We start from the raw sequence: 27,012 nt of genomic DNA on the forward strand, positions 1-27,012 counted from the left end.
TTTTGATTGAGTCGATGCAAACAAAGCGGCCGGTTTTTACATGAAGTCTGACAGGAAAGTAAAGTCTCCGAATAAGCAGACACACAACAACAACAACAAAAAAACAACCTCCATTTACAATTAGATTGCACAGTTCTTTGCATGCAGTCCGTGTCTAGCAGGATACTCTGGATTTCTGTTTTTATCCTTTTGTCTTCTACATTTGATTTGACTATAACTGATCCAGTGGAACTGGATCTTCAGCTGAATGAAATCGTCTTTTATTGACGATCGGTTTGACACCAGTCGTGACACCTTCCACATGAAGATATTATGACGTGAAGGCTTTTCTCAAGAGACCCCGATACTTTACAGGGGAGCGACAGTTATTGATAATTTAGTGAATACGTTCTGCTAAATGTGAGCAATGGAGGCGAAGCGTGCCTTTTTGTTTGTTTGCAGGATGTTTAATGGGGCTGTCAGGCCGCATGCAATATTGAAACGTTAGCCGGAGGCTACCGGGGGAGCTACGCATTGATTTACATCCGGAGAAGAAAGGCCACGGTTCAGACGTGCGAACAGCTGCAAACGAAAGACAGCTTTTCTTAATATACACGTTGTCTCAATTTTTTAAAATCTTTTTGCACTTTATTATCTGTCTTCACTTTATTGTTGGATGAGAGAGGAAACGGAACGAGATGCAGAACACAGCCCAGCTTTGTGAGCTCGTTATATTCCACAGGAGCCGGAGTCTGAGATCTGGGGATGGATTAAAGTTAGATTTGGGTTGGAGGTTGTTTTATTTCGGGAACCCGGAGGACGTGTCTCGATTCCGCTGCGTTTTAGATTCTGGACCGACGCCATTTATTTATTTTTCTTCTCCGCTGCATCAAAAACTCCATCAGCTCCTCGAGATAACGCTCGCTGTCTCAGTTTGCATTGTGAAGGCGAAAAAAAACCAAACTCCCAAGTCGCCCCTTTTTTCTATTATTGGATGAGAAATCACATCGATTTTTATGGACTCAGACAAGTCGAGGGAATACTAATGTAGCTTACCCTCTGAATCTTCGTCCTCAATTCAAGAGGTTTGTAATAAAATGATGTGGAGCTAAAGACGGCCATCTTGCCTCATTGATTGAGAGTGTTGACATCGTGAGAGGTAAGCCAAACTTTGAGAGAAGGGCTTTGAGGCTCACGTTGACTGGAGGTAGACGCTGTCAGCTGGATCAGAGCCGCCTCATCAGAGGCAATCATTGGCCGGAAATGTGCTGCTGATTTTCTGCCAGGAGTGATTTTAAAAACTCAGCCTGGACGCAGGTCAACGCGAGCTGCCCTCGCTCAACGACGGCCCCCCGCTACAAAGGGTCCAATCAAGACCCCCCGGGGGGCCCCGTACCAACGTAATCAATTACCCAGGGCTTTAATGTGAGTGGAAAAGTGAAGCTGCCCAATTAAGTTTGATTTCTTCTCCCTGCTAGTATGCACAGGCTTCGGGATAACACACTGCGAGCGCAGGTACGCCGCTTTAATTGGTGTTTTTCAACTCGCTTGAGAGGACCGGCTGAGTTGGTGATGACTGGGTTAAGACGGTTCTTCATGCCACATTAAATGAGGCTCGTTCGCCCTCCGTTTGACTCCACGCAAGCTTTTAAATGTAATGGAATCATGTGTTCTTTGTTTCTATTCGCACAATGTCGGATTCATAGCGACGAGCGTATTGAAGCATTCGTTTTTCATCCCAGATGGTAGAAGGTGAGGAGAGGAGGAGCGATAAATAAACACAAAGCATGTGATGGGGTTGATGATGAATATAGCAATAAAAGGGGTCAGTGAATCTAATGAAAAGACCAAAACTAACAACGTTTTACTTCATTTCTCGATATCTTCCAACTTCATTAGCAATCATTAGAATCCCATTGGTCCCTAATGAAGATGATATTCTTTTATAACATATCCAATGATTAAAGAGTCATTTCCTCCACAATATAGAGCTGGGCGCTGTAGTTTTTAAGTGAATCTTACTCAAACTGAAGCAAATAGTGCATTTGTGAGGGACTACTTTCAGTTGCGGATTAATAATTCATTAATAATAATTTGGTGCGGTAGTGAAAGTCAGCAGCGTGGATTCATTCACACTGAACTCCAGTGCTCGTGTCGTTATCATTGTTGTTTGTTTTTTGCACTCGCTGATGCTTCTGCTGTGGGCTGGCAACGGCTTCTCAACACACCCTACGTCGAAGGACCACGTCGGAGAGCGTCCGTGTATTCACCGAGTGAGTCGTCCTCGAAGACGCATCGCTAGACGAGCCGAAGCAAACCGCCCGTCTCTCTCCAAGCATGGGAGGGTTTGACGCCTTTCACTAATTGAGGCCCCGCGTAATGCGCATTTCTGAGAGGAGTTCTCGAATGGCATCCGTGAGTGTTGCTAATGTACGTAACCGCAGGGCGTTATTGTAATTCGACACATCGGATCACCAGCCATGTGCGTTTATGTTTTAGTACGAGGCCTTCTGCTTCTACGGGATGCGTACTTACTGTGTGTGCGGCTCCATTATCGTGGACGCCCGGGAGGGAGTTTCGCCCACTTGGACCTCACCAAAAACGTTTTCTGGCCACGACTCAATAATAATTATGACAATTTCCCGCAAATGTCGAATGAGATCAAATTATAAAGGGAAGACATTTTGGACAGACGAAGCGGTACTTCTAGTTTTTATGAATTGATCCATTAGCAGAAGTACACCTTGACGCAATCTCCCTCAACTTGCCCAACATGAGGAGCGACATTATTCCAATTTCCAACCAAAACCAATAAAAGCGAATGTGTTTTTTCTTTTCTTTTTGTGCTCTTCAGGGTTTCTTCCAGCTCGCCGCACGCTGTTGTGCATCTGTAGCTCGAAGGCTTATTGTCTTCACACGTGTTCGTATTGTAACCTGTTCATTTGCTCCCCGTGCAGGTCCGTGGGGGAGATGCATGGGCAGCGACTGCGGTCCAGGAGGCAGCCAAAGCCGGGCAGTCTGGTGCGCCCACGTGGACGGCTGGACGACGCTACACACCAACTGCGACCAAGGCCAGCGTCCCTCCAACCAGAGGAACTGTTTCCGCGTGTGCGACTGGCACAAGGACCTTTACGACTGGAAACTGGGCGCCTGGAACGTGTGCGTGCCGGTTTCGGCGAGGACCTTGTGGGCCTCGCGGCCGTTCACATGCAGCGGGGGCGAGGAGGGCATTCAGACCCGGGAGGTGGGCTGCATGCTCAAAGCGGACGCGTCTCCAGCAGAGGATGCCATCTGTGAGTACTTTGAGCCCAAGCCTCGCCTGGAGCAGGCCTGTTTGATCCCTTGCCCTCAGGATTGCGTGCTTTCCGAGTACTCGCCATGGACGTCCTGCTCCAAAACGTGTGGGACGGGCCTCAGGAACAGGGTCCGTAGTGTCCTGGTTCCCCCGCTGTTTGGGGGCGCCGTTTGTCTCAACCTAACCGAGTTCCAGTCCTGTAAACCGGGGCCTTGCGCGGGTCCAGAGGGCATGCACAGTCTCAGGGTCGGACCGTGGACCCCCTGCGCCCTCCCGCAGACTCGAACGGCACGCCAAGTGAAGCGCAGGAAAGGAAAAGGCCAGGGGCTCAGGGAGCGCGCCGGGGTCAAAGACCCAGAGACCAGAGAGCTCATCCAGAAGAAGCGAACCAGGAACCGCCTCAACCGGCAGGAGAGTCCATTCTGGGACATCCAGGTGGGCTACCAGACACGGGACGTGACCTGCATACACAGGAATGGCAGCACGGTGGCACGCAAGTGAGTGGCAACATTTCTATGACATAAAGTTCATTTTATTTGATTAAATTGTGTTGCTTAAGCAATGGTGAAACCTTCCTATGAAAATCAGGCGATTATCTTCCATATTTAGCAGAAGTAATGCATCTATTACTCTCATTTTCACATTTCCATCCATCTATTTTGAGTTTCGAAATGAGTTTTCCAACGGGTGTGTCATGAAGAAAATGACAAGTGATAAGTTAAGAAAAGTGTAACTCGAGATGACGTGACGTCGTTATTCTAGAATAAATAACAATGGGACGCTTTGCTTTCTATTATTTTAAGTTTAAGGTTACGACTTCTCGAGACGTAAAAGAAACCAACGTACCAAGCCATGCAGAAAATATAACGGTCTGCATGGCTTGACAATGCGAAGGGGTTATTGAAATAAAGTATAATCTCTTGATCCGAGGGTCCAATTTGTAATGTTAAGCTGCGGGTAAAGAAAGAATTAGAGACTAGGATACCACCACAACTCAAATGTTAAACAGCATCAAGTCAAAGGTAATTGATTTAGACCATCAGTGGGCACTATTACCCCAAATAAATGCTGTAATTATACGAGTGCCTTAACCCGTGTCTGATCTCGCCTCTGGCCATCACATTATCATAGCCGCGAGCTACAAAGCACACACACACACACACACACACAGGCTGAGATCGTTGGTGATTTAATTAAACAGAAAGCGATAAGTGACGTCTGCCGGTATTCATAAGAAACCCTCTGGTGTGGACGTCAGACGGCCGTGAGGTAACCGGCGGGTTCTTTCAAAGAGCCGTCGTCTCTTCCTCGGTTCCTCGACTTAAAAAGTCGCCGTTTTTTTTGGATTTCGTGTGCCTCTGATCTCCAGGAAAGAATCGGTGACAATGTCGGTAAAGCGAGATTTGATCAATTATGCACCGACAATCTATTCCTCAATGCTTTGTTGGGGGCTGCGGAGCTCTCGGTGGTGACGGGGTTCAACTAGTTCAAAGGAGTCGCGAAAACAACTCCACCGTGCCCTCAGGAGCATCAATATTAATCCTTGACTTGTTTATCTCTCGTCCTGAAATATTAATAGTTGTTTTTGCCACTTTCGTAAAAAAAAAAAGAAAAGTGGAACGCGATAACCCAGTGGTTTCCTAGCCAGACGCTCTCTGAACATGTTGATGAACATCTGTCACCGAGCCGTTTCCGTCCTCCGAACAGGGGCCGCCTCCACGCCACGCCGCTTGTTTTTCCTATTAATCAAGCTTGCATCACGACCTTTAGAATTATAATTGTTTTTGGTGCGCCGCATTACGTCATTACATTAAAGGGTGGTGCGGTAATTGCGTCTCTTCTTGTTATTTTTTCTTTCCATCCTTTTTTTTTTCTTTCTCAGATGTTTAAAAAATAAATAAAAAAAGGCGTCTCTTTTAATCACTTGACCCACATAGAATTATGTTTTTTTTTTGGACCGTTTCATTGGCTGTTTCTTTTTTTAATTTTTTTTTGCAGCTCAAGTAATGAGCCTTGAGTGTTGAAATATGGAAACTTTCCGACTGAGTCCATCGTCAGTGTGTAAAAACCTACAGGCTTTCAAAATGAGCATTTCTTTATTCCAGACGTCATCTTACTTATTTAAATAGGGAACGATTGTGTCCTCATTCCGTCTGAATGATGAAGAAATAATGACTCCCTTCTTTTTTCTTCTCTCCGCATCTTTGAAATCTACCCCCAAAATGCTCGGGCATGCACACGACCAACAGAGAAGGCTCAAAGGATCCAGCTGCAGCGGGGACAAAAAAATAAATGGGTCATTGGCTGCAATAGGGGCTTTTTTTTTCTTCCTCCATCTGAGACAGGAAATCCAGCCTCAGTGTTTCCCTCAAAACGGCGACCGAAGCGCGTTCGGTGTGGGAAAAACAGAACTGAAGATCCTCCCCAAACGGCGTCGCTTCACCACCAACTTCAAAGATTGCGGATTTTAATCCGCGAAGACACGAGAGTTTCAAGAAAAGAGACCCAAAAAAAATAAAACCCACACTCGGCTCATACGTTCCCTCGTCTCGATTCGCTGGAGGTGAAGTGCAGCGGCGACGTCTAAACGAGAGGTTTCTAAATGAAGCGGAGACGTAATTAGCACTAATAGCTTGTCGGCTGCATACCCCCCCCCCCCCCCACCCCCCCCCCCCCCTGAGGGGGAAAGACATCCAGACGTGCGAAGCGGCTTTAGTTAGAACACATTTCTAATGATTCGGAAGGAGCCCGAGGAGAGGACAAGTTATTCATTACATCTTAAATGTCATTTAGACGATCAAAAGATGCGCGTGAGCGATTGATCACGGGGGGGGGGGGGGGGGGGGGGGGTTGTTTTGGTTGTCTCGAGACTTTCCGCCACCACGCACCAAGGGCAGAGGGGTCAAAGGGGAAGCTCCTCCACCTCAAAGAGCATCGAGCGTACAGCTGAAGGGCACCGAGAGGAAACGTAATGAGCCGATATGAAAGGATCTGCTTTTGGGAGACTCGTGAGGCTCGTAAAGCCGACTGTTTGTATTTCTAGAGAGAGAGAACTCTCCTAGCAGGACGAGGTTTGTTGGTTATGCTCAGTGGCCACAATCACAATGACGGATAACAAAAAAACATATTGGGATAAATAGACTTCAGTCAGATGAGAAGATCGATTTCCTCTCTTGATACCTAACGCTGCAGCCGGCTAGCTTAGCTTAGCATAAAGCCTGGGAGCAGACGTTTAAAGCTCACTTTTTCCAACACGCTCTGTTCTAGTTTTGTTCAAGACGCAGTTTAACTTCCTGGAGTCTCGAGTCTCTCCTCTTAGTTAGTACCCGTTTGGGTTTCTATCTCACGACCCTCCTCTTTCCCCTTTTCCCCCCCAGCCTGTGCACGCTGAGGGACCTGCCGCTGACCGTCCAATCCTGCGTCCTCCCCAAGGACTGCCGGGTGACCGACTGGGCCGAGTGGGGCCCCTGCTCCAAAACCTGCGTGGACCCCGTGTCGCCCGTGGGCCGCCGCGCCCGGAGCCGACAGGTGCTCCAGTTCCCCGTGGGCGAGGGGGCGGAGTGCGCCTCGCTGGAGGACTCTCAGTCGTGTGAACCTCAGGGGGAAGGCGTGCCGCCCTGCTCCACGTGAGTTACTCCACCCCCCCCCCCCCCGACGGCAGGGGAGCACTCGGCATGCGTTTCACGGGGATACAATTGCATGTTTGGGTTGCGGTGAAACCTTTCCTCGTTGGTTACGGCGTTGTTAAGACCCCGCCGCAGTACCAGGCGCTCTGCAGGGATTCACTCTGTGTTCCAGATAAGGCTCAGGAGAAGAACAAAATAGGGACGCAGTAAATGCATTCAACCTGACGGAGGCTGCACACACTCCCTGTTGGTTTCCCTTTACTCATATCACCTAGCTAATTTGTCCTCCTGGGTGGCCTGTGTGTGTGTGTGTGTGTGTGTGTGTGTGTGTGCGTGTGTCTGTGTGTGTGTGTGTGTGCGCTCGTGCGTGTGTGTGGGAGGCAGCATATGGAGATAGATTAGTATAAGTGCTTGGGCTGGTGCCAGACACAAAGTAGAGACAAATGGAGGGAGACTGCAGGGATATCAAGGAGTCCCACAAACTCTCTCTCACACACACACACACACACACACACACACACACACACACACACACACACACACACAAAGAGCCAAACTGTAGGCTCGCAGCTGGCCTCCATTCCCTCAATTTCATCCTCCTTCATCGTTACACAGCTATTGACAAAATACTCTCATCCTGGAGTGTGTTTGGGTTTCTTTTTTTTAGATACCTTTCTCTCTCTCTCTTTCTTTCTTTCTTTCTTTCTTTCTTTCTTTCTTTCTAAATCAAACATTCTTTCAGAATCTGATTCGTAGTTTTCTTTCACAGCTTTTTTTTATGTCACTGTCCCGTCACATTATGACATCATCACCGGCCTCCACGACAAATATCCATCGTTATATTCACAAAACCGATATCACTTGTGTGTCTGAACATCCGGCGTTCTTCCGTCGGGGTAAATAAATGAAGTTTTCATGCCACGCTACCACACCCACGCAGAAAACGTGCACGCTCTCCTCCCCTGTAGCTACACCTGGAGGAGCACGGAGTGGAGCGACTGCCGGGTGGACTCGTTGCTAGGCCAACAGGACCGTCGGCGTGGCAACCTGACCGGGCTTTGTGGGGGAGGCCTGCAGACCAGGGAGGTGTACTGCGTCCAGGCCAACGCCGAGCTTCTGAAATACCTCGACGACCTCAGAGAAAAAGACAAAGGTACAAAAAAATAATAATAATAATAATAATAATAATAATGCAGTTCTGTCGCATTAATGCCCAGAAATACAGACAGACGGGATCTTTCTTTCACGTGTGAGGCAACAAAGTTATGTCTCAAATTTAATGAAATAGTCACAAAGACACGATTTCACCAATTTGTCATTTATTATTAAAATAATAAACCGTGCAAATCTGCACAAAAGATCTTCGAGAATGAACCGCAAAAACAAAGCGTGAACCTTTTTTAGTGCAGGAAGTGTATAAGATGTATATTGTATACGACAACACAGGATTTAATTGACTAGATCGGCCACATTGAGACAAATACCCACCTGTTTAATATGAAGTCAACACATCTAAAAAAGTGTTCTGTAAATTCAGTCTGAATTACAACAACAACATCAGTTATTCATGAATTCTTACACCGAATATGTTTTAATTTATGTTGAAGGAGGACTCGGCGTGCACAAGTAAAACAGGCTGCTTTTTAACTGATTACTTTTGCACCAAAAAGGTGTTTGAATGGGTTCAGATTTAACCAATTAAAAACCAAGACTAAAACCAAATAAAGAATTAATTGATGCTGCTGTTAAGTTTGAAATAACAAACGAAAATGTTTTCCAGGGTGTTTTTTTTAACATTTTATTTGTGTCACTTTTATTTATCTCCTCTGCTAGGAAGTCCCTTTTTGTTGTCAACTGTCACATGTAAAGTCTTTCCACCGTCTTCCTTCTCGACTCCAGCGGCTGCAGCAAAAGCCCTGAAACAAATCGGTGTGACTCAAAATGTATTTGATGGGGCGGCGTTACGCCACTGACTTACATCCTCCAGCCCCTCAACACGACACGGTGTGTCGTAGGAGCGGCGGCGTTCCCTCGGTGGGTTTAGCGGCCCCCTCGACCCGGCTGCCGTCCTCTGCTTTTTAAAACCAAGTCAAACAGGGATTTGTCTGCTTCCCGCTGGGACTTCGTGGTCACAAGTGCAGAGGCGTCCATTTCTGACACTCGGCGAGCCAGCTTAAGAGTCAAAGCTGCACCCTCAAAGCGGCCGTTAAACACATTAGTTGAGGCCGAGCTTATGGGGAGGTGAGATGCTCCTCTCAAGTCTGGGCGACGCATTCTGGGAAGAGGGGGGGGGTCAATGTAGCTCGTGCACGTATGGAGGTGTCAGCCAATCAGAGCAGTATGGCTAACTGGGAGGGCACGACGCTAATTAATGGCTTCTTCCTCGGCCCAATGAGACACCTTTCCACCAAGGTTCATGGAAACGGGGACAAGCCCAAAACACTGTGGACAGAGGTAATAATAAAATAAGAATAATAAATATAATATTATTATTACAGGTGAACAAAAGTATCTGGCCTGTTGTCGATTTTTCACCCGACACTGAAGCCGCGGCCGCTATTGCAATCGGTGCAATTTAACAATTACGGTGTCAAGTGAGGAAATATATATATATTTATAGATTCAAGAGTCAATTCTGTCGGTCGACTCGTAATTTCAGTTGTATTGATCGTCTCCCATCAATACTGTAACCACAGTCAACACCGTGTACCTCAGATCTTGCAGCAAAGACCGAAACAAACGAGTCAAAGTCTCCAGTGGGACTCGGATAAATGTGATCAGAGCGGCGTTACACGACAGCGTGCCGCCTCCAACCCCTCACACGCTGTTTATCATAAGAGCTGCAGTCCCTCGGTGGATTCGGAGATAATTGCATATCAAATACTTGTGTTGCTGCGTCGGTCTAATCCACATTTTGATATCATTTTCTGCAATTTGTTGTGGCTCCGGCACGGGGAAAGGCTGACATCATCGCTCTTAATCCCACTAACAAAGCTGTCCTCCGATCTGTTGTTGTTGTTTTTTTTCCAACAAGCGAAATTTAGCTGGCTGGAAAAAAATAAATAAAAATATATGTGGATCTGAAGATTGAAAAAGACATCACATTAAATAATTATTATTTTAACCTGCTAGTTTCTTATGATCCAGGGACTTGGTGCTCTTGACCACATAGATTATTACATACATTACATGCAATGTGTTATTACTAAACATGTGCACTAAGGTCTGACTGTTGGGTAGCGTTATCTAAATATTAAATAGGTTTAATCACAATGTAAATGACATCTCAACAAAAATAATACAATGCAATTATCATTAAACCAAATGAATACTACGAGCAGGTGTCACCTAGATTTACAAAGTATTTTGAGATACGTTGAATATATTTTATTCCCCCCTAAAAGCATCCGATTCGACGTTAATGTTTGAAACTAGTCTTGGTCTTTTCAAAATAAACTTCCGTGTTCACAGGAAACATGCAGTTTTACGTGCATACTGTATCTAAATAAACTTCCAACTTCGGTTCACGATAGTTTTTAAGTTAACTTATACAACAAAAGTACTTGGAAAAGATCGTTGTTTGGGTTCAAATAAGTATCTTCAACTACGTGTGTTATGTAACTGGTTTTACATGGACACTCAGAGGTCTACTGGGTGAAAGTAGACACGCTGTTTATTCACATGAATATATATGTTACACATTGTCCCCTTTTATTACATTAATATTTCTTCTAATTCTCCTTACATTAATCTCGTGGAGGGAAAGCTGCATTCATGTTGCACTGAAACATCGTTTTAATCGATCTGCAGTCCTTTGATCAGCACAAATCTGGTACGGAGCCAAATATTAATCCATAGACATGCTCTGTTAACGCGAAAACATATCGAATGTTCCCCGTGTCCTTCCTGAGTACTTCCATGAATACAGCTCAAGCACCTGAGCTGTTACACGTGGACGCCTGAAACCTGTAAGACGCCGTTAAAAGATTCATATGCGGTGTCGTCGGGGAAATGTGCAGAAATGTGCGTGACTTGTGTGTGTTATTGTGTGTACAGACACACAGATTCACAAAGTTCTTATCTTCTTGGTGCAGGATTTCTCGGGGGGGGGGGGGTAATCTCCCAGCATACCGCTGAGACAGAGAGGCAGACGGTGGCTCAGTGAAGTTTAATGCAGCCGGCTCGCTTTCTCCCCTCTGCCAGTTCTAAATATCACCATGCAAAAAAGAGGGGAGGAAGATACCCTCAGGCCAAGATCTGGAATCAACTTACCACCTCCGAAACCGTAACCTTAATCTGTACAGGGGAGTAACTCCCATCTGACCCGAGATCAGTATCGCAGGCTAAGCAACATCATGGGGCTCTTCCTCAGCGTACGTTTGGGTTTCTGCTCAGCTGGAGTCGACATGTTGGTCCCCTCTCCCCAATATTTGACCACAAGATTGACTTAAAGACATGAAAGACTATTAATTGTAATTGTTTTTAAGGACGCACGTTGTTTCTGAGAGTTAGGCGAGAGGAACCGATATCAATATCATCGTCTGCACGTTAAACGGAGAGCAGAAGTCAGGGCGGGGTTAGCCTAGCTTAGCATTAAAGCCCCCCCGTGGAATCAAAATAGAGCTTCACATTATGTATTGCGATAAGTGGTTATAGAAAGTTTCCTTATGATCACTTTGGAGTTTGTCATGTTGAGCTATGGGAGCTGCTGTCCATCTGAAACCTGGTGCGCTATTGGCCACTGGAAGTGCCAATCAACATCCGCCACAAGTCTCTCCCGAACTTCCTGCTTTTACAGGAAACGCGTACAATATGCTGAATACAATAGCACTCTGCTTCCCCGTTTCATGGGAACTTAAAAGCCTAAAATATGCCTTCCAACTTCTCTTTAAGATGCCAAAGTTACACAATGTGTGTTGTTTGTTATTGACTTATTTCTTCACCAACAGAGCTGAACATGTAGAGTGAACTGTTCCTTTAAATGCCTGGAAAGACGTGTTGTTAAAGCCTTTATTTATAGACGGGTCCGGTCTACGGGGTCCCAGCTCTGCCGGTCTCTGGTGTTGCTGGTTCCCGTCACCGTGTGCTTGGTGGTGCCTCCGTCTCCCCCGTGTGTGCGTAGCTAATAGCGCCTTCTCCCCTGTAATTGCAGCGGGTCAGACCCAGAGGCAGCAGAAGCCTAGTGTCCCCCCTCTCCTCTCCATCACCTTCCAGATTACAGGTAGGTGTGTTCAGTCACGCTGACAACGAAGCTGCAGCCTCCGTTTGCTTTGTCCTTCCTTCCTTCCATCTAATCTGCTTACTTGTCACCTTTCCTCTCCTTTCTGTCCTCTGCCCTTCCTTTTTAATTCTCCTCTACCTTTGTTTCCTCTCGTCTATCCCTTTCATTTACCAATGTATCCTCTCCTATCTCCTCTCCTTGTTTCATCCCATCTTCTCATGTCTCTTCTCATTTCTGTTCCGTCTCCTCCTTCTCCTTCCTTCCTTCCTTCCTTCCTTCCTTAGCTCCTTTCTTTCCTCTAACCGTCCTCTCCCATTCTCTTCTCTCCATACCTCCACCACTTTCCTCTCCTCTCCCTTGTTTCATCTTCTCTCTTAATTTCTACTCTCTTCTATTCTTGTTTCCTAACCTCTCTCCTCCCCTCTCTTTTCCTAGCCGTCCCTTTTATCTGCTCTCCTCTTTTGAACATAAAAATGTCTCACAAATGAAAAAGAAGACATGTTGTAACAATAACAAGCATTTAAATATTGATATTTAACGACACTTTGAAGGTTCTTCCTCCTACTCCGACGATATATAATAGATATTAAAGAAGTATAACGACGTTAACTGAGCACCACATTACAACACACTTCCACAAAGTTAGGAGCCCAGACTGCTGTTCTTGGAAGAGACGCTGCAGACAGGAAGAGACGACAGGAAGAGACGCTGCAGACAGGAATAGACGACAGGAAGAGACGCTGCAGATGGGAAGAGACGACAGGAAGAGACGCTGCAAACAGGAAGAGACGCTGCAGACAGGAATAGACGACAGGAAGAGACGCTGCAGACGGGAAGAGACAACGGGAAGAGACGCTGCAGACGGGAAGAGACGACAGGAAGAGACGCTGCAAACAGGAAGAGACGCTGCAAACAGGAAGAGACGCTGCAGACAGGAAGAGACGACAAGAAGAGACGCTGCAGACAGGAAGAGACGCTGCATACAGGAATAGACGACAGGAAGAGACGCTGCAGACGGGAAGAGACGACGGGAAGAGACGCTGCAGATGGGAAGAGACGACAGGAAGAGACGCTGCAAACAGGAAGAGACGCTGCAGACAGGAATAGACGACAGGAAGAGACGCTGCAAACAGGAAGAGACGCTGCAGACGGGAAGAGACGCTGCAGACAGGAAGAGACGACAAGAAGAGACGCTGCAGATGGGAAGAGACGACAAGAAGAGACGCTGCAGATGGGAAGAGACGCTGCAGACAGGAAGAGACGACAAGAAGAGACGCTGCAGACAGGAAGAGACGACAAGAAGAAACGCTGCAGATGGGAAGAGACGACAAGAAGAGACGCTGCAGACGGGAAGAGACGACAGGAAGAGACGCTGCAGATGGGAAGAGACGACAGGAAGAGAGGCTGCAGACAGGAAGAGACACTGCAGACGGGAAAAGACGACAGGAAGAGACGCTGCAGATAGGAAGAGACGCTGCAGACAGGAAGAGACGACAAGAAGAGACGCTGCAGACGGGAAGAGACGACAGGAAGAGAGGCTGCAGACAGGAAGAGCCGCTGCAGACAGGAAGAGACGACAAGAAGAGACGCTGCAGACGGGAAGAGACGACAGGAAGAGACGCTGCAGATGGGAAGAGACGACAGGAAGAGACGCTGCAGACGGGAAGAGACGACAGGAAGAGACGCTGCAGACGGGAAGAGACGACAGGAAGAGACGCTGCAGACGGGAAGAGACGACAAGAAGAGACGACAAGAAGAGACGCTGCAGACGGGAAGAGACGACAGGAAGAGACGCTGCAGATAGGAAGCCACGCGGGATTCCTTCCATCACTGTCAGTTCTGCACAATAGGAGGAGGACGGTCCTCAACTTTGTATTCCCAAATGGATAGATGTTAAGAGATTGAAGCCGGCGTAGTTCACCAATAAGACGCGGATTAACGGCGGCTCAGCACACTCGATATTTGACTTCCAGTGTACGTGTAGGAGGAATTAGCCTTTTTGCATTTCAAAAGCCACGCTTGCCTTCTTTCCCCCCGTGCAGTTCTGAGGGAATTATGATTCAGCTTCTTCTGACTACGTGAGACTTTAAGCTCTCAGATGTCTCGTAGGAAGAGTTGGAATCCTCAAACCTCTGGTTGAACATGAGAAGAGGTTGTGGAGGGGATTCATTTAATATTCTCTATAAAAAGAAATATTTGAAATGTGTGACTCAACACTATACTTTACAGAGAGAAGTCTTGTACACAAAACTTTCATGCCACCGCTGACTGATGTCTTAAGACTGAGCATCGTGTTTCACACTGAAGGGGGATTTCTTTTTTAAACATTGGAATATCTCAATTAGATGAGGAAGGCCTGAGAGGAAAGTGAGAACATGAATAGTTTTCTCTCTTGTGTTCAGGTGGAACAAAAAATATACTTTTTCCCAAGTACACAAATTTATTATTTATAATTTCCTTCCACTGTCGGCGTGGAAAAAACACAAAAAAACAGCAAATCTATCAACTACAAACTACAAAGTTTTAGTGTTTTATGTATCAGCTGCCTTTAAGTGTGTGTGTGTGTGTGTTCAAAAAGGTTTAGATGTGTCAGACAGAGTGTGGAGCTGCAGGCGGGGGGTTGAACCCGTCTGCTGAGTGAGCAGGACTCACTCTTATCACCCAGGACGACCTGGAGCCGAGGAGCCGGTGTCTCATGGCTTAAAGCAATTATATTTTTTTGGGGAGGGGGAAACACTGAGTCGCTTTTCTTCCAGGAGAGTCGGATGAGAAGATTTCCACATTTCAGCAGCTTAGCTTAGCACAGAGGGGGGGGGGGGTAGCTGGCTTGGCTCTATGTAAAGGTGACACAATCAACACAACAAACAAGTTGAGTTTAGTGAGACGACTTTGTATCACTCTTTACTTGTATTTACTCTCCCGTGTTCGTTTCAACGGCGCAGGTGGGCCCGTTGTTTTTTACTTTCGGACAGAGCCCGGCTAGCTGTTCCCAGCTGCTTCCAGTCTTTAAGCTAAGCTAAGCTAACCGTCTATTTAACGTGCAGAATTGGAACAAGCGTTGCTTAAACTCAGCAGACGAACAGGGCATCGCCTCTGTTCTTCAAGGTCATCCTCGGAGAGGAGAGAGTACATTTTCCCAACAAGGATTCTTCCCATGAGGCCACAGGATTTGGTACTCAATCCGAAGGAATCAAATAACACGGATGCACAGCTCAATGGAAGATACAGTGCATCCCCACTTTGAAATGACGCTGGCACCAACCTACATATTTAATGCGCATGCATAAATGCATTAAAAACTCTGCATCCTTCGGAAACTCCACACATCAAACGTATGTATTTATCGTGCCGCGGCGGCGTCCTCCATTTCACTTCCTCAAAGTTCCTCATGGGAGTCCAGCCGGGTGGGAAGAAAGGAGCCAAAGTACACCTCATCAGACATGAGCCAAGACGCTGTCACGGTTCCCTTGAACCTTTTTGAGCGTCCTCTTTTGTCTCTGGCGAGAGTCGGCGGGCAACGCTCCACAACTTCATTTTTTTTTTTTTATGTCGCTCACAAAGGTGCCGCACAGGATACTCTCTGGTAATTTATCATTCTGACACTCCAACAGGGTGATAAACAAAACAAAGGGATAATAGTGTCTACTTCACGGGCAGGTTTCACCCCACTCATCTGCTCTCCATCTGCTCTCTAGCCCTTTTCCTTCAATAAAAGAACAAATAAGATGAACATTTAGCCGTGATAAGATATTATGAGATAAAAAGAAAAAAATTATGAGAAACAAAGTCAGATAGAGATAGAAAGTCGACATTTTTATATTCATCCTATTTTTCTCTTTTACTGGCGGAATTGGGCTCCCATAGTGACTCCCATGCTGGGAATATACGTAAAGCAGCATTTTTATGTCCCTTTAGACCGTGATGTTGGTAAAAAACGAGGAACGAGATCAAAGTAAAGCAGGTTTTTCGTTCTGCTTATTATTTTGTCCGCTTATTCCGTTTCCCTTTTATTTTCTCGATCGTGTGCGCAGCCTCCCGCCCGGTGGAAAACAAGCTGTGCGAGGGTTCGATCCCCGACAGGTCCCAGCTCTGCCAGATCTCGTGCCCCATCGACTGCGAGGTGTCGCCGTGGGGCGCCTGGGGGCCGTGCACCTTCGAGAACTGTGACGACCAGGCTGGGAAGAAAGGTAGGAAGGACCCCATGGACGGTTACCACGATTCACCTTTAATCATCGGGCCACTTCAACGCGTTTAATAAAGATAATAAACACGTTACGCATGATATATAAAGTGCGTTATACTCTGTGATGAACAACAATGACCTTTTCTTTTCATTCCTCGCTCTCGTTTCCAGTCACGACGCCAATGCAGCATAATTAATGCGGAAACAATAACGATGAGTAATGAGTCTGAAGGCATTCGCGTACCTGCAGCCTGCACTAGATTTCTCACTAAATATCATCATTTTGTATAAATAGTTAATGATTGAATGTCTCTAGTATAGGAGCAAGACATCTTGTTAAAATATACATAGGAAACATATCATTACTGTCAGTGGACTTTACAGTCATATATGAATTAATAATTAAATGTACCTTTTTTTCTTCTTTTTAATATCAGTGTGTAGCATTTTAAACTCACACATGAATCGGATGAAATATATATGTGAGAGAGCAATCGGGTGATCAGATGCGTTATGACACCCGGCGCCAGAACAAGACGTGCAGGCTCGACCCGCGTGGGAGAAAACCTTCGAGGTTTTCCTCGTTAGCGTTAATGAGCCGTCTCCACGAGGCGGCCGGCTAACGGAGCCGAGCTAATCGTCAGCATCCATCATCGCCGCTGTAACAACTACTCTGATGCTTTCATAAAGTAAAAGTACCGCACAGTTTACGGTGATTCCTTAACGAGTCAAATGCATCAGCAAAATGTGCTAAAAAAAAAGTATTCTCGCATGTTGCACGTCAGACCCTCATATTTAAAATACAAAAAGGCCCCAAAAAACAACGCAAATTCAGATTTTTTTTTGGGGTGTTTTACATAAAAAAGAAATTATGTTGAACTAAAGAAGGGTTACCTATATATTGCTACATAAGTTTATATACTGTCAGGTAGGTTCCCAACTAAGGGGTCGGGCCCCTCCAAAGGGCCACGAGATAAATCTGAGGGGGTCACGGAATGAATGGAAGGAGGAAGGATGCAAATCCTGCTCCACAAATTCATATGTATGTATATTTTTTGCACTGGAAATATTGGATAATTTGACCTCTTTGAACCATCTGAGACGTTTAGAAAGGAAATTACTTTTTTTTTAATCATTTGACAGAATGATCAAAATGTGTCTAAATTGCTTCTTGAGTAAAACAACTAGTAACTTTCCACCTCCCACGTGAGAAAGTGTTCTGTAAATATATATATATATATATATATATATATATATATATATATATATATATATATCTATAGAGAGAGAGAGAGAGAGAGATATCTATCTTCTTCACGCTCTTTGCAGGTTTCAAACTGAGGAAACGTGGGATCACCAACGAGCCGACGGGAGGGCCGGGGAACTGCCCCCACCTGGTGGAGGCGGTGCCGTGCGACGAGCCCGGCTGCTACGACTGGCGGCTGGTCGGCCTGGACGAGTGCGTCCCCGGCGACGGGAAGCCGTGCGGCCCCGGCGCTCAGCTCGCACGGGTCCAGTGCGTCAACGGCAACGGTGAGAGGGAGGACGGGAGGGGAGGGGGGCGGGGCTAGTGGCGCATTGTGCTTCTTTCACCCGGCCTCCGTTTGCACGTCTGACCTTGCGTGACCTTGCGTCTGCGAACGCAGATTTGCCAAGACCGCCCCTCCGCTGACCCTCCGACGCTCTCTGTGTACGTGAGGAGATTTGCACCAGCGCACTCCGTGAGGACTTCTCCCCAGACTCCCTCTCCTCTTCCTCCTCTTCCTCTCCTCCCCCCCTCCCACTTTAACGCTCACTTGATTCGCCGTCGCCGCCCCCCTCTCGCCGCCCGTCTCTCTCTCTCTCTCATTACAGCCTTTTCCTCTCGCCACGCGCAATTAAACCCCCCTCTCGCCAAATCAAATCAATCCTGCGCGGCCGCGGGTCTCGGAGTGCCTCGCGCCCTTCGCTGCTCCCGATGAATTTCCACCGCTCCTCTTCACGAGGGTAAATCTTTAATCTGAGTGTGCAGAGATGCTTTTGGACAAATATCAGGCGAAATAAAAGGAACACATTATTGATTTAAATCTCTCCAGCGAGGTGGAGATTATCCGGCATGTAAAGTTACCACGTGTGGCTTCGTGTACGTTCTACCGCGGGACTAACCGGAGGCTCTGCAACTGTGTCTAGCAGCCGCTGAAGAGGTTTCATAAAATGTTTTTGTTACGCATGCATCGCTCACAGGGGGAAATATTCCCCGCTCAGCGACATAGAGGCAGACGTGGGTTAATTCAATCCACTTGTGTTCTGGCGCTCATCAATAAAACATGGCCGACGGTGCAAAGATGTGGGAATCCCAAGTGAGTTCGCTCCTCGTTCAACGGCACTTTAGTGTGGAGGGTCCAGAGTGCGTCCATCTGAATATATGATATATATAACATGGAAAAAGGGTCGTAGTCGACTGTCGTGTCAATACGGAAAAAGCACAAGTGAAATGTTTTTGATTCAGATGACTTAGATCTGTGAATATCAGACGGGATATCGTGAAAATAATGAAAGGTTTCCGCAACACGTACCGTGATTTAATACCTGGAAAACAACAGATGGTATTATCTGAGTTACAACACTCCACCCATGAACACACATATGGAATTATAGGAAGTAATAAACATTTATTCATTTGCACGAACAAAAAAACAACAAAAAAAACACACACACCTGTCTCGGCTTTCAATATATAAAACCTTCACATTTTTTTGGGGGGGGGGGCAGAGTCGTTACCTTGGAAACACAGATGGCGGTTTCTCAGTAACAAAGCTTACCCGGAAACGCACCTGGAATATAGAAAATGAAAATAAACCGATAAATCGAGTTCGACTAAATAATATAAACCATAAACCCAAAACTAAGGAGGCGTCACCTGGAAACCCAGATGGACGTTTCTGTGTCATAAATGCTTTTAGCATCATTTTGTGCTAAATTACTGAGGTGGATTTCTTGGTTTTAAACATGATGAAAATACTTCTAACTAGTACGCTCTTCTCTTTATTAAATTATATATTTCCAAAGGTGTTACCCCATTATTACTAAGAGAATATTACTCTGTCTCTTTAGAAAGATATTGACTTAATGAGAAAAAATAAGGATTTCATTTAAAAAGAATAAGAATACTAGGCGCATAACTACATCAGAATTATCGGAGGAGATTAACTTCCATTCCACGACGGCGTGCGAGGGCCAAAAAAATAAAAATAACTACATTTAAAAAGAAAGGGGGTTAATATTCAGAAAAAAAACAGAGAATTTCTGAAATTTACAGGAAAAACTTTTTTATATAGTATAAAGTCATAAATGTGCAATCAAAAATGACTCGACAGCCAAAGGAACCCCATTGCATCACTTTACAATGGATGACCTCATCAAAGTGTACTTCTAATCCGAGACATTCTTCTGGTAAATTCGCCTCTTGAATCTCGGAGAATATCCACGTCAAAAATATTGCACCAGCTCCAAAATAATATCAGTTTTAACCTACATTGGCTCTATTATGCCAAAGTACTATTCTAACTGTCCCGTTGACGACACGTTACCCCATTGTTTACCTCGCTATTAGCACGTTGTACACTTCAGTCTCTCCATCCCTCCCCTGAATGTGACGCTGTTGTTCCTCCGCCAGGTGAGGAGGTGGACGGGGGTCTCTGCGCGTCGTCCCCGGCCCCGGAGCCCGTGCCCTGCGAGGTGCCTTGCTCACGGGACTGCGTGCTCAGCGACTGGACGCCCTGGTCCACCTGCTCTCAGACCTGCTCCAGCAAGACCGTCGAGGGGAAGCAGCTGAGGACGCGCTCCGTCCTGGCCTACAACGCCGGGGAAGGTGAGTCTGGGGGAAATATATATATATATATATATATATATATATATATATATATATATATATATATATATATATGCAGATGAGGCCGAGGGGGGGGGGCGTCGGCTTCGCTGTCACTCGCTGGACGTCTGGATTTCACACATTCGTCCGCTCATCACTCCCGGTGATTGTTTCTATCGTCTCCTCGGCTGACACTCACTCTTTTATCTCACGTCTCTGCAATACGCCTTAAACCTCCGCGTGCATCTGCTTGTCCTTCTTGTCCTTCTTATCCTTCTTTTTGTCTTATCTCGACGTGTGTGTGTGTGTGTGTGTGTGTGCGTGTGTGTTTTCCTCACAGTCACAGCGATGGTTGTGGCCTGGATCACAGTGATGGAGGGTAACAGCTGTAATTAACAGTCAGCTCTTCGCAGTTTTTAAAACCCTGTGGCTTTGTGTCGACACGTAGAAAAAAAATTAAAATTGTAATTAATTTAGATTTTAGCCACTTGTGATACAGCCAGGGCTCGTTGGCCATGTGTGTGAAATAGTTTTTTAAAATGTGTTTTCTGTTGTTACTGCACGCACTCACCTGTCCACATTAACACGTGTCACGTCTGTCTCCCATCAAAGGTCTCATTCAGGTGCCGAAGTTTCCGGAACTTTTTGGTAAATCTTCGACGTTGGTCTAGAAATGTCAGTGGCTGTGGTGTATTTGTTGTAGCTTTTTTAGAAAGATTGAGACATCTTCATGACGTAGTTAACGCACAAGAACGATACCTGGAAGAGGCTCCTGTTAGGAGATCATCTGATTAGATGTGGAGCTCCTCAGCTCCCGTGTTGCATATTGATGAAGAACAACTACAGGAAGTACTCCAAACTTTTAAGATACAGGATTTATGTTTAAAAAAGCAATATGTTGGTGTCGGATTATGTGCCCATGAATGCATTAATATGCCTAAATAATGACCGATTTAGCGCAACCGCTCGCATTTAATTCCACGGCGATTATTACGGGACTTTATGAAGCTCAAGTGCCTCTTACTCTTAAGTCAGTTACGCGCGCTGAGTGAGAATTGCTCCACTTTGTAAATGAGCTGGCGGTCCCGTCGTTTATCCCGCAGCAGACACAAATAACTCCTGTATGCTGTTCTTGTTGTTGTTGTTGTTGTTGTTGTTTATGTTTCCAGGAAGCTTCACATTGCCCCCTATTGTCCAACAATGCTGGCGCTCGGGGCTGTAGCATCGGCCTCGTTGTTAGCCACGCTCCTCGAGTCTTTATCTGTGAGCGTGTCCACGATGAAATAAGATTTAATAGAGAAGCGTGGCACCTCCGTTGTAATGTTTTTAATTACTGGGTGCGGGTTTTCTCCTTGAAGTCCCACACAAGTTGTGAGAAACCCAGAATTAGTGGCCTGAACGTTTTCTTTGTGATAAATAAAGTGTAAAATGCATACGTGCATTTATATGTATTCACAGCTTAAGATTGTACAGTGTATCCTGCAGGTAAAGACCGCTTCTGTGTGGAAGGCCATCAGTATTCATGACTGGTGCTTTTCAGGAAAGCTTAAAGAGATTCTCGAGAGCACATCTGCTCCAATTTCTTTTTTTTCTGAAGGCTGTTGGAAGTATTCTTTAAAACAATGGAGCTCTGAAGGGAGTTCTCGTTATAAAGAGGTTTGACGTCAGCGAGCGCCGGTTTCATTCAGTGGGTCACACGGATTCAGCAGTTTCAAACAAACCTGTTAACAACGACTGTCACACAGGTGTGCTCGATTTCTATAGCTCTCTTTTTTTATGGAGTGTGCATCACAGAGGGGGGGGTGTGTGTGTGTGTGCTGAATAGAAGATGGTCGTGGGCGCTGTTTGGACAGCGGAACAAGCTGTTGAACGTATATTTACATAGCGAGTGGTCACAGTGTAACACAACGCACTTAGTCCAATATTCAGACCCCTTAAAAGCTCTGTTTTGGTCTCCACCAGCGGAAAAAGGGGCGAGAGGTTCGTCGTAAGAGTGCAAGCGTCTCCAAGTCATTTAATCCTTTAAAAAAAGAAGAAGGTTTTATTACCCATTCGTCACCAAGACACACAGAAAACACGGGACAATAGAGGTCCCGTTTGAGAAGACACCAACGTTGAAGTCTGTTTTTTTTTTCACCTGTGTTTTGGTTTCCCAGGTGGCGCCCTGTGCCCAAACAGCAGTTCCCTCCAGGAGGTGCGGAACTGCAACGAGCACGCCTGTACGGTTTACCACTGGCAGACGGGGCCTTGGGGCCCTTGTACCGAGGACCCCTCGGCCTCGACCCTCAACACCTCCGTGGGGGTCCGAGCCGGCGGCGGTCAGGGTCCCTGCTCCACGGGGATGCAGACTCGCAAGGTCATCTGCGTCCGGGTCAACGTGGGACAGGTGCCCCCCAAGAAGTGAGTTCTCTCTTCTTATTTGTTCTCTTGAGGAAGCCGATTTCACAGATTTGGACGACTTTATCCGAACGGATGAGAAACCAAATCAGTTAAATCTACGTGCTGAATAGAGGACACGGAGAGCTCTCCGGCCGGTCTTTTGATGTGTGAAATTATTCTTCAAAGAAGAACCTCTGGGTTAGAAGTGCTCGTCAGGCAACGCATTAGAACAGCCCGTCTTACGACGTGGGGTCAAAGGTCAATCTGTGAGCATCTGTTGTGCGAAAAAAACATTAAGTCAGTCGTAGTGAAACCGGTACGACTGAATGGTACATAAAGATGTGTGTGTGTGTGTGTGTGTGTGTGTGTGTGTGTGTGTGTGTGTGTGTGACATTGAAGTAAGCGGAGCAGACTCGATGTGAAGTTAACTCCCAATTCATATCTCCCCGTTCGCAGGCGACTGCAAAAAAATAAATAATCTCTCCGTCCCCTGAAAGTCTAATTAACCCCGCCGTTTTCTTTTTTTTTGGGGGGGGGGGGGGGGGGAGCTGGTAAATTTTCTCATTGATGATAATGACGGTAATTAAATGGGATTGATACTTTGAGGCAATTTAATCAAGAGGCTGGGGACGCGAGGAAAGATGTTTGCGGGTTAAGCTCCGGAGACCGGATCCAAAACACGGCGTCGAGTTAACGTCTGCCGAGTTCACGCTCCGCTGATTCGCCCGACGACAGGAGACAAAGGAGTCAATCCGCTGGCGTCCAAAGAAGATTGATTTATTTTTATTCTTTTTTGTGGAGAGCAGCAGGGGTGTTGTGGGTAATGGCATCGAGTCACAAAAAAAAAAAAAAAAGAAGTTTCCAGTCGATTTTTGCCCTCCGTCATCTTTTGTTTTGTCGCCGGTTGATGACTTTTATATTATCGAGTATCATTTTTTGCAATAAGGGCCGAGAGACCGGACCTGTGAAAGCGTCAAGAAAGACGAGAGAACAAAGCGGACTCCCCTCGTTCGCCCCGCTCGGGGGGGGGGGGGTCTGAAGGTCACGTGCTTCACTTTAAATACACCAGGAAAGTGTTTGACATTTTCAAATGGGGACTTATCTGACATCGGGTCATTTCTATGTTTTTTGTTGTTGTAACGAAACAATGAATTATAGGAACCAACGAAGAGTCACACTGTCAGACATCCCCACCTGAAAACTGCTGTAAAGATCAGGATCATCAGGTCTACGTTGAAATAATACTCACGTACCCGAATGTACGCTGGGTTGCTGTCCTTGTTCCTCCTGTCTGTAGTCTTATTAGTACTTTATTAGTGCTCTATTAGTAACCGCTAAATGTTATTTTTTTAGCTGAATAAATTAAAAAACCTGTATGTGACAAGGCAGAATTAAAACACATGGTCAAAGGGCTCGAGTCTGCCCTGTTTCAACAAACACAAGCTGGGCATCAACCTCATGTTTACACGTGTATTTTAGAAAGAAAATTGACTTAAAAACAGACTGTACATAATTTATCTTTCTTTCTTTCTTCTGTAGTTGTTACTGATGTGGTTTTAATTGAGTAGAGCACCAGCTGTCTGGATTGTACTCTCTTGTCTTTGAGGTGGAACAGAACCCACATTGACAATCCTTCAGAATGGATCTGATCCTCTTCATGTCAGCAAAACTCTCACACACAGTTTAAATCGATGTGACTGGATTCGGTGGAATGCATCACCACGGTGGGGTGGGTATTGTTGGTATTGCTGTGTCGGTGGTTCGGTTCTCCGGTCTGGGGATCAAACCTTCCATCCTGCATGTATGATTTAGAAAACTCCTGCATAGTTTGCATTGACATATTTTACACTATTTAAACTGTAAGCTGCCAATTGTTGCCTGAAACGTACTTGGAAGAAAAACCTGCAAGCTTACACATGCTTAAACATCCTGGGTCTCACGGGGCAGTTTTTCTTTTTTTTTTTTTTGGCAACAAAACCCAGGAAATTTCTGGCATTCAACCCCATTTTAAAAAAAAGAAAAGAAAAACAATTAAACTTGTGCTCTGCAAATGAGACGCATATCGCATTGAGATTTGTTTGCAATTGCGGAATGTGGAAATAAATAAATTGATCACAACAAAGAAAAAAAAAAGAAAAAAAATGCTCCACTCGGGTTTATACACCAGATAAAAAAAAAAAAACATCTTCAGTTTCCATTCGTGGGACAGAAGGAGTGTTACTGTGAGTCCTGTCATGGCCCGGTGGTGCTGTCCTTGGTGCTGAAGAAGCTCAGAATCTGCTCCGGTTATCGTGTTTCTTTGCATGGACCGGTGGTGCTGTCCGTGGTGCTGAAGAAGCTTCCCTCGCTCCGGTTATCGTGTTTCTTTGCGTGGACCGGTGGTGCTGTCCGTGGTGCTGAAGAAGCTCAGAATCTGCTCTGGTTATCGTGTCCCTTTGCATGGACCGGTGGTGCTGTCCGTGGTGCTGAAGAAGCTCAGAATCTGCTCCGGTTATCGTGTTTCTTTGCATGGACCGGTGGTGCTGTCCGTGGTGCTGAAGAAGCTTCCCTCGCTCCGGTTATCGTGTTTCTTTGAGTGGACCGGTGGTGCTGTCCGTGGTGCTGAAGAAGCTCAGAATCTGCTCCGGTTATCGTGTTTCTTTGCATGGACCGGTGGTGCTGTCCGTGGTGCTGAAGAAGCTTCCCTCGCTCCGGTTATCGTGTTTCTTTGCGTGGACCGGTGGTGCTGTCCGTGGTGCTGAAGAAGCTCAGAATCTGCTCCGGTTATCATGTTTCTTTGCGTGGACCGGTGGTGCTGTCCGTGGTGCTGAAGAAGCTCAGAATCTGCTCCGGTTATCATGTTTCTTTGCGTGGACCGGTGGTGCTGTCCGTGGTGCTGAAGAAGCTCAGAATCTGCTCCGGTTATCGTGTTTCTTTGCGTGGACCGGTGGTGCTGTCCGTGGTGCTGAAGAAGCTTCCCTCGCTCCGGTTATCGTGTTTCTTTGCGTGGACCGGTGGTGCTGTCCGTGGTGCTGAAGAAGCTCAGAATCTGCTCCGGTTATCATGTTTCTTTGCGTGGACCGGTGGTGCTGTCCGTGGTGCTGAAGAAGCTCAGAATCTGCTCCGGTTATCGTGTTTCTTTGCATGGACCGGTGGTGCTGTCCGTGGTGCTGAAGAAGCTTCCCTCGCTCCGGTTATCGTGTTTCTTTGCGTGGACCGGTGGTGCTGTCCGTGGTGCTGAAGAAGCTCAGAATCTGCTCCGGTTATCATGTTTCTTTGCGTGGACCGGTGGTGCTGTCCGTGGTGCTGAAGAAGCTCAGAATCTGCTCCGGTTATCATGTTTCTTTGCGTGGACCGGTGGTGCTGTCCGTGGTGCTGAAGAAGCTCAGAATCTGCTCCGGTTATCGTGTTTCTTTGCGTGGACCGGTGGTGCTGTCCGTGGTGCTGAAGAAGCTTCCCTCACTCCGGTTATCGTGTTTCTTTGCGTGGACCGGTGGTGCTGTCCGTGGTGCTGAAGAAGCTCAGAATCTGCTCCGGTTATCATGTTTCTTTGCGTGGACCGGTGGTGCTGTCCGTGGTGCTGAAGAAGCTCAGAATCTGCTCCGGTTATCATGTTTCTTTGCGTGGACCGGTGGTGCTGTCCGTGGTGCTGAAGAAGCTCAGAATCTGCTCCGGTTATCGTGTTTCTTTGCATGGACCGGTGGTGCTGTCCGTGGTGCTGAAGAAGCTCAGAATCTGCTCCGGTTATCGTGTTTCTTTGCATGGACCGGTGGTGCTGTCCGTGGTGCTGAAGAAGCTCAGAATCTGCTCCGGTTATCGTGTCCCTTTGCATGTGCTGCGACTTCCTTCAAAGGCGCTCTTCAAAGTCTTTAGATGGATTTTCCTCAGGCCCTCTGGCGGGGTTCCAGTAACAGGCTGTAAAACCAGCGTGCACACTCCCATTGTACCGTCACCCAAAGAAACTCGCAGTGTGTGCAACACCGCTCGTCTGTTTATAGCTGTAAACACAGAAGAGGTTGTTGTTGCTGAACGATATCACACACACACACACACACACACACACACACACACACACACACACACACACACACCTACCTCGTGGGGACATGACTTTGACTCTTCCGCTCACCAAGACGGGTGGCAGCGTTAGTTTGATTGCCAATTAGCCGCATTTGTGGATCTGGCAATCAGCACTTTGATAAGTTAAGTTTTCAAAATCGACATGAGGCAATTAACCGAGCTGGAAGAAGCCAAATCATCTGTAATTAACATGCTCGAGCTAAAGAGAACAGACAACAAACAAATCAGATTACTTAAGGGGGGGGGAGCAGTAAATAGAATGACAGCATGCGGCAAACGCCGACTGCGTGAGGAGAACAACCGGGACACGACGGACGTTAACAAGATTAAACTTTATTACAATCGTACAGTTACAGCAAAGAACTTGGGGGTCAAGGAAAGGCTCTAATTCCCACGTAAAGCATGTTCAGACATAACATA

At 46.4% G+C, this 27,012-nt stretch overlaps 1 protein-coding gene across 1 annotated transcript in view; it reads left to right on the plus strand.

Annotated features, from left to right (window-relative positions):
- Positions 1-1,458: 1,458 nt before the first annotated feature.
- The window catches only part of LOC117745765 (thrombospondin type-1 domain-containing protein 7A), a 65,653-nt gene continuing 40,099 nt past the window's right edge, over positions 1,459-27,012 (plus strand). The window contains exons 1-8 of the mRNA XM_034554294.1: positions 1,459-1,494; positions 2,834-3,771; positions 6,652-6,900; positions 7,869-8,053; positions 16,153-16,308; positions 17,634-17,837; positions 19,960-20,154; positions 22,311-22,554. Coding sequence (XP_034410185.1) covers positions 1,459-1,494; positions 2,834-3,771; positions 6,652-6,900; positions 7,869-8,053; positions 16,153-16,308; positions 17,634-17,837; positions 19,960-20,154; positions 22,311-22,554 — 2,207 coding nt within the window. The remainder of the gene's footprint in view (positions 1,495-2,833; positions 3,772-6,651; positions 6,901-7,868; positions 8,054-16,152; positions 16,309-17,633; positions 17,838-19,959; positions 20,155-22,310; positions 22,555-27,012) is intronic.

Source organism: Cyclopterus lumpus, chromosome 16 (genome assembly GCF_009769545.1).
Source record: "Cyclopterus lumpus isolate fCycLum1 chromosome 16, fCycLum1.pri, whole genome shotgun sequence".
Lineage (NCBI taxonomy): Eukaryota > Metazoa > Chordata > Actinopteri > Perciformes > Cyclopteridae > Cyclopterus > Cyclopterus lumpus.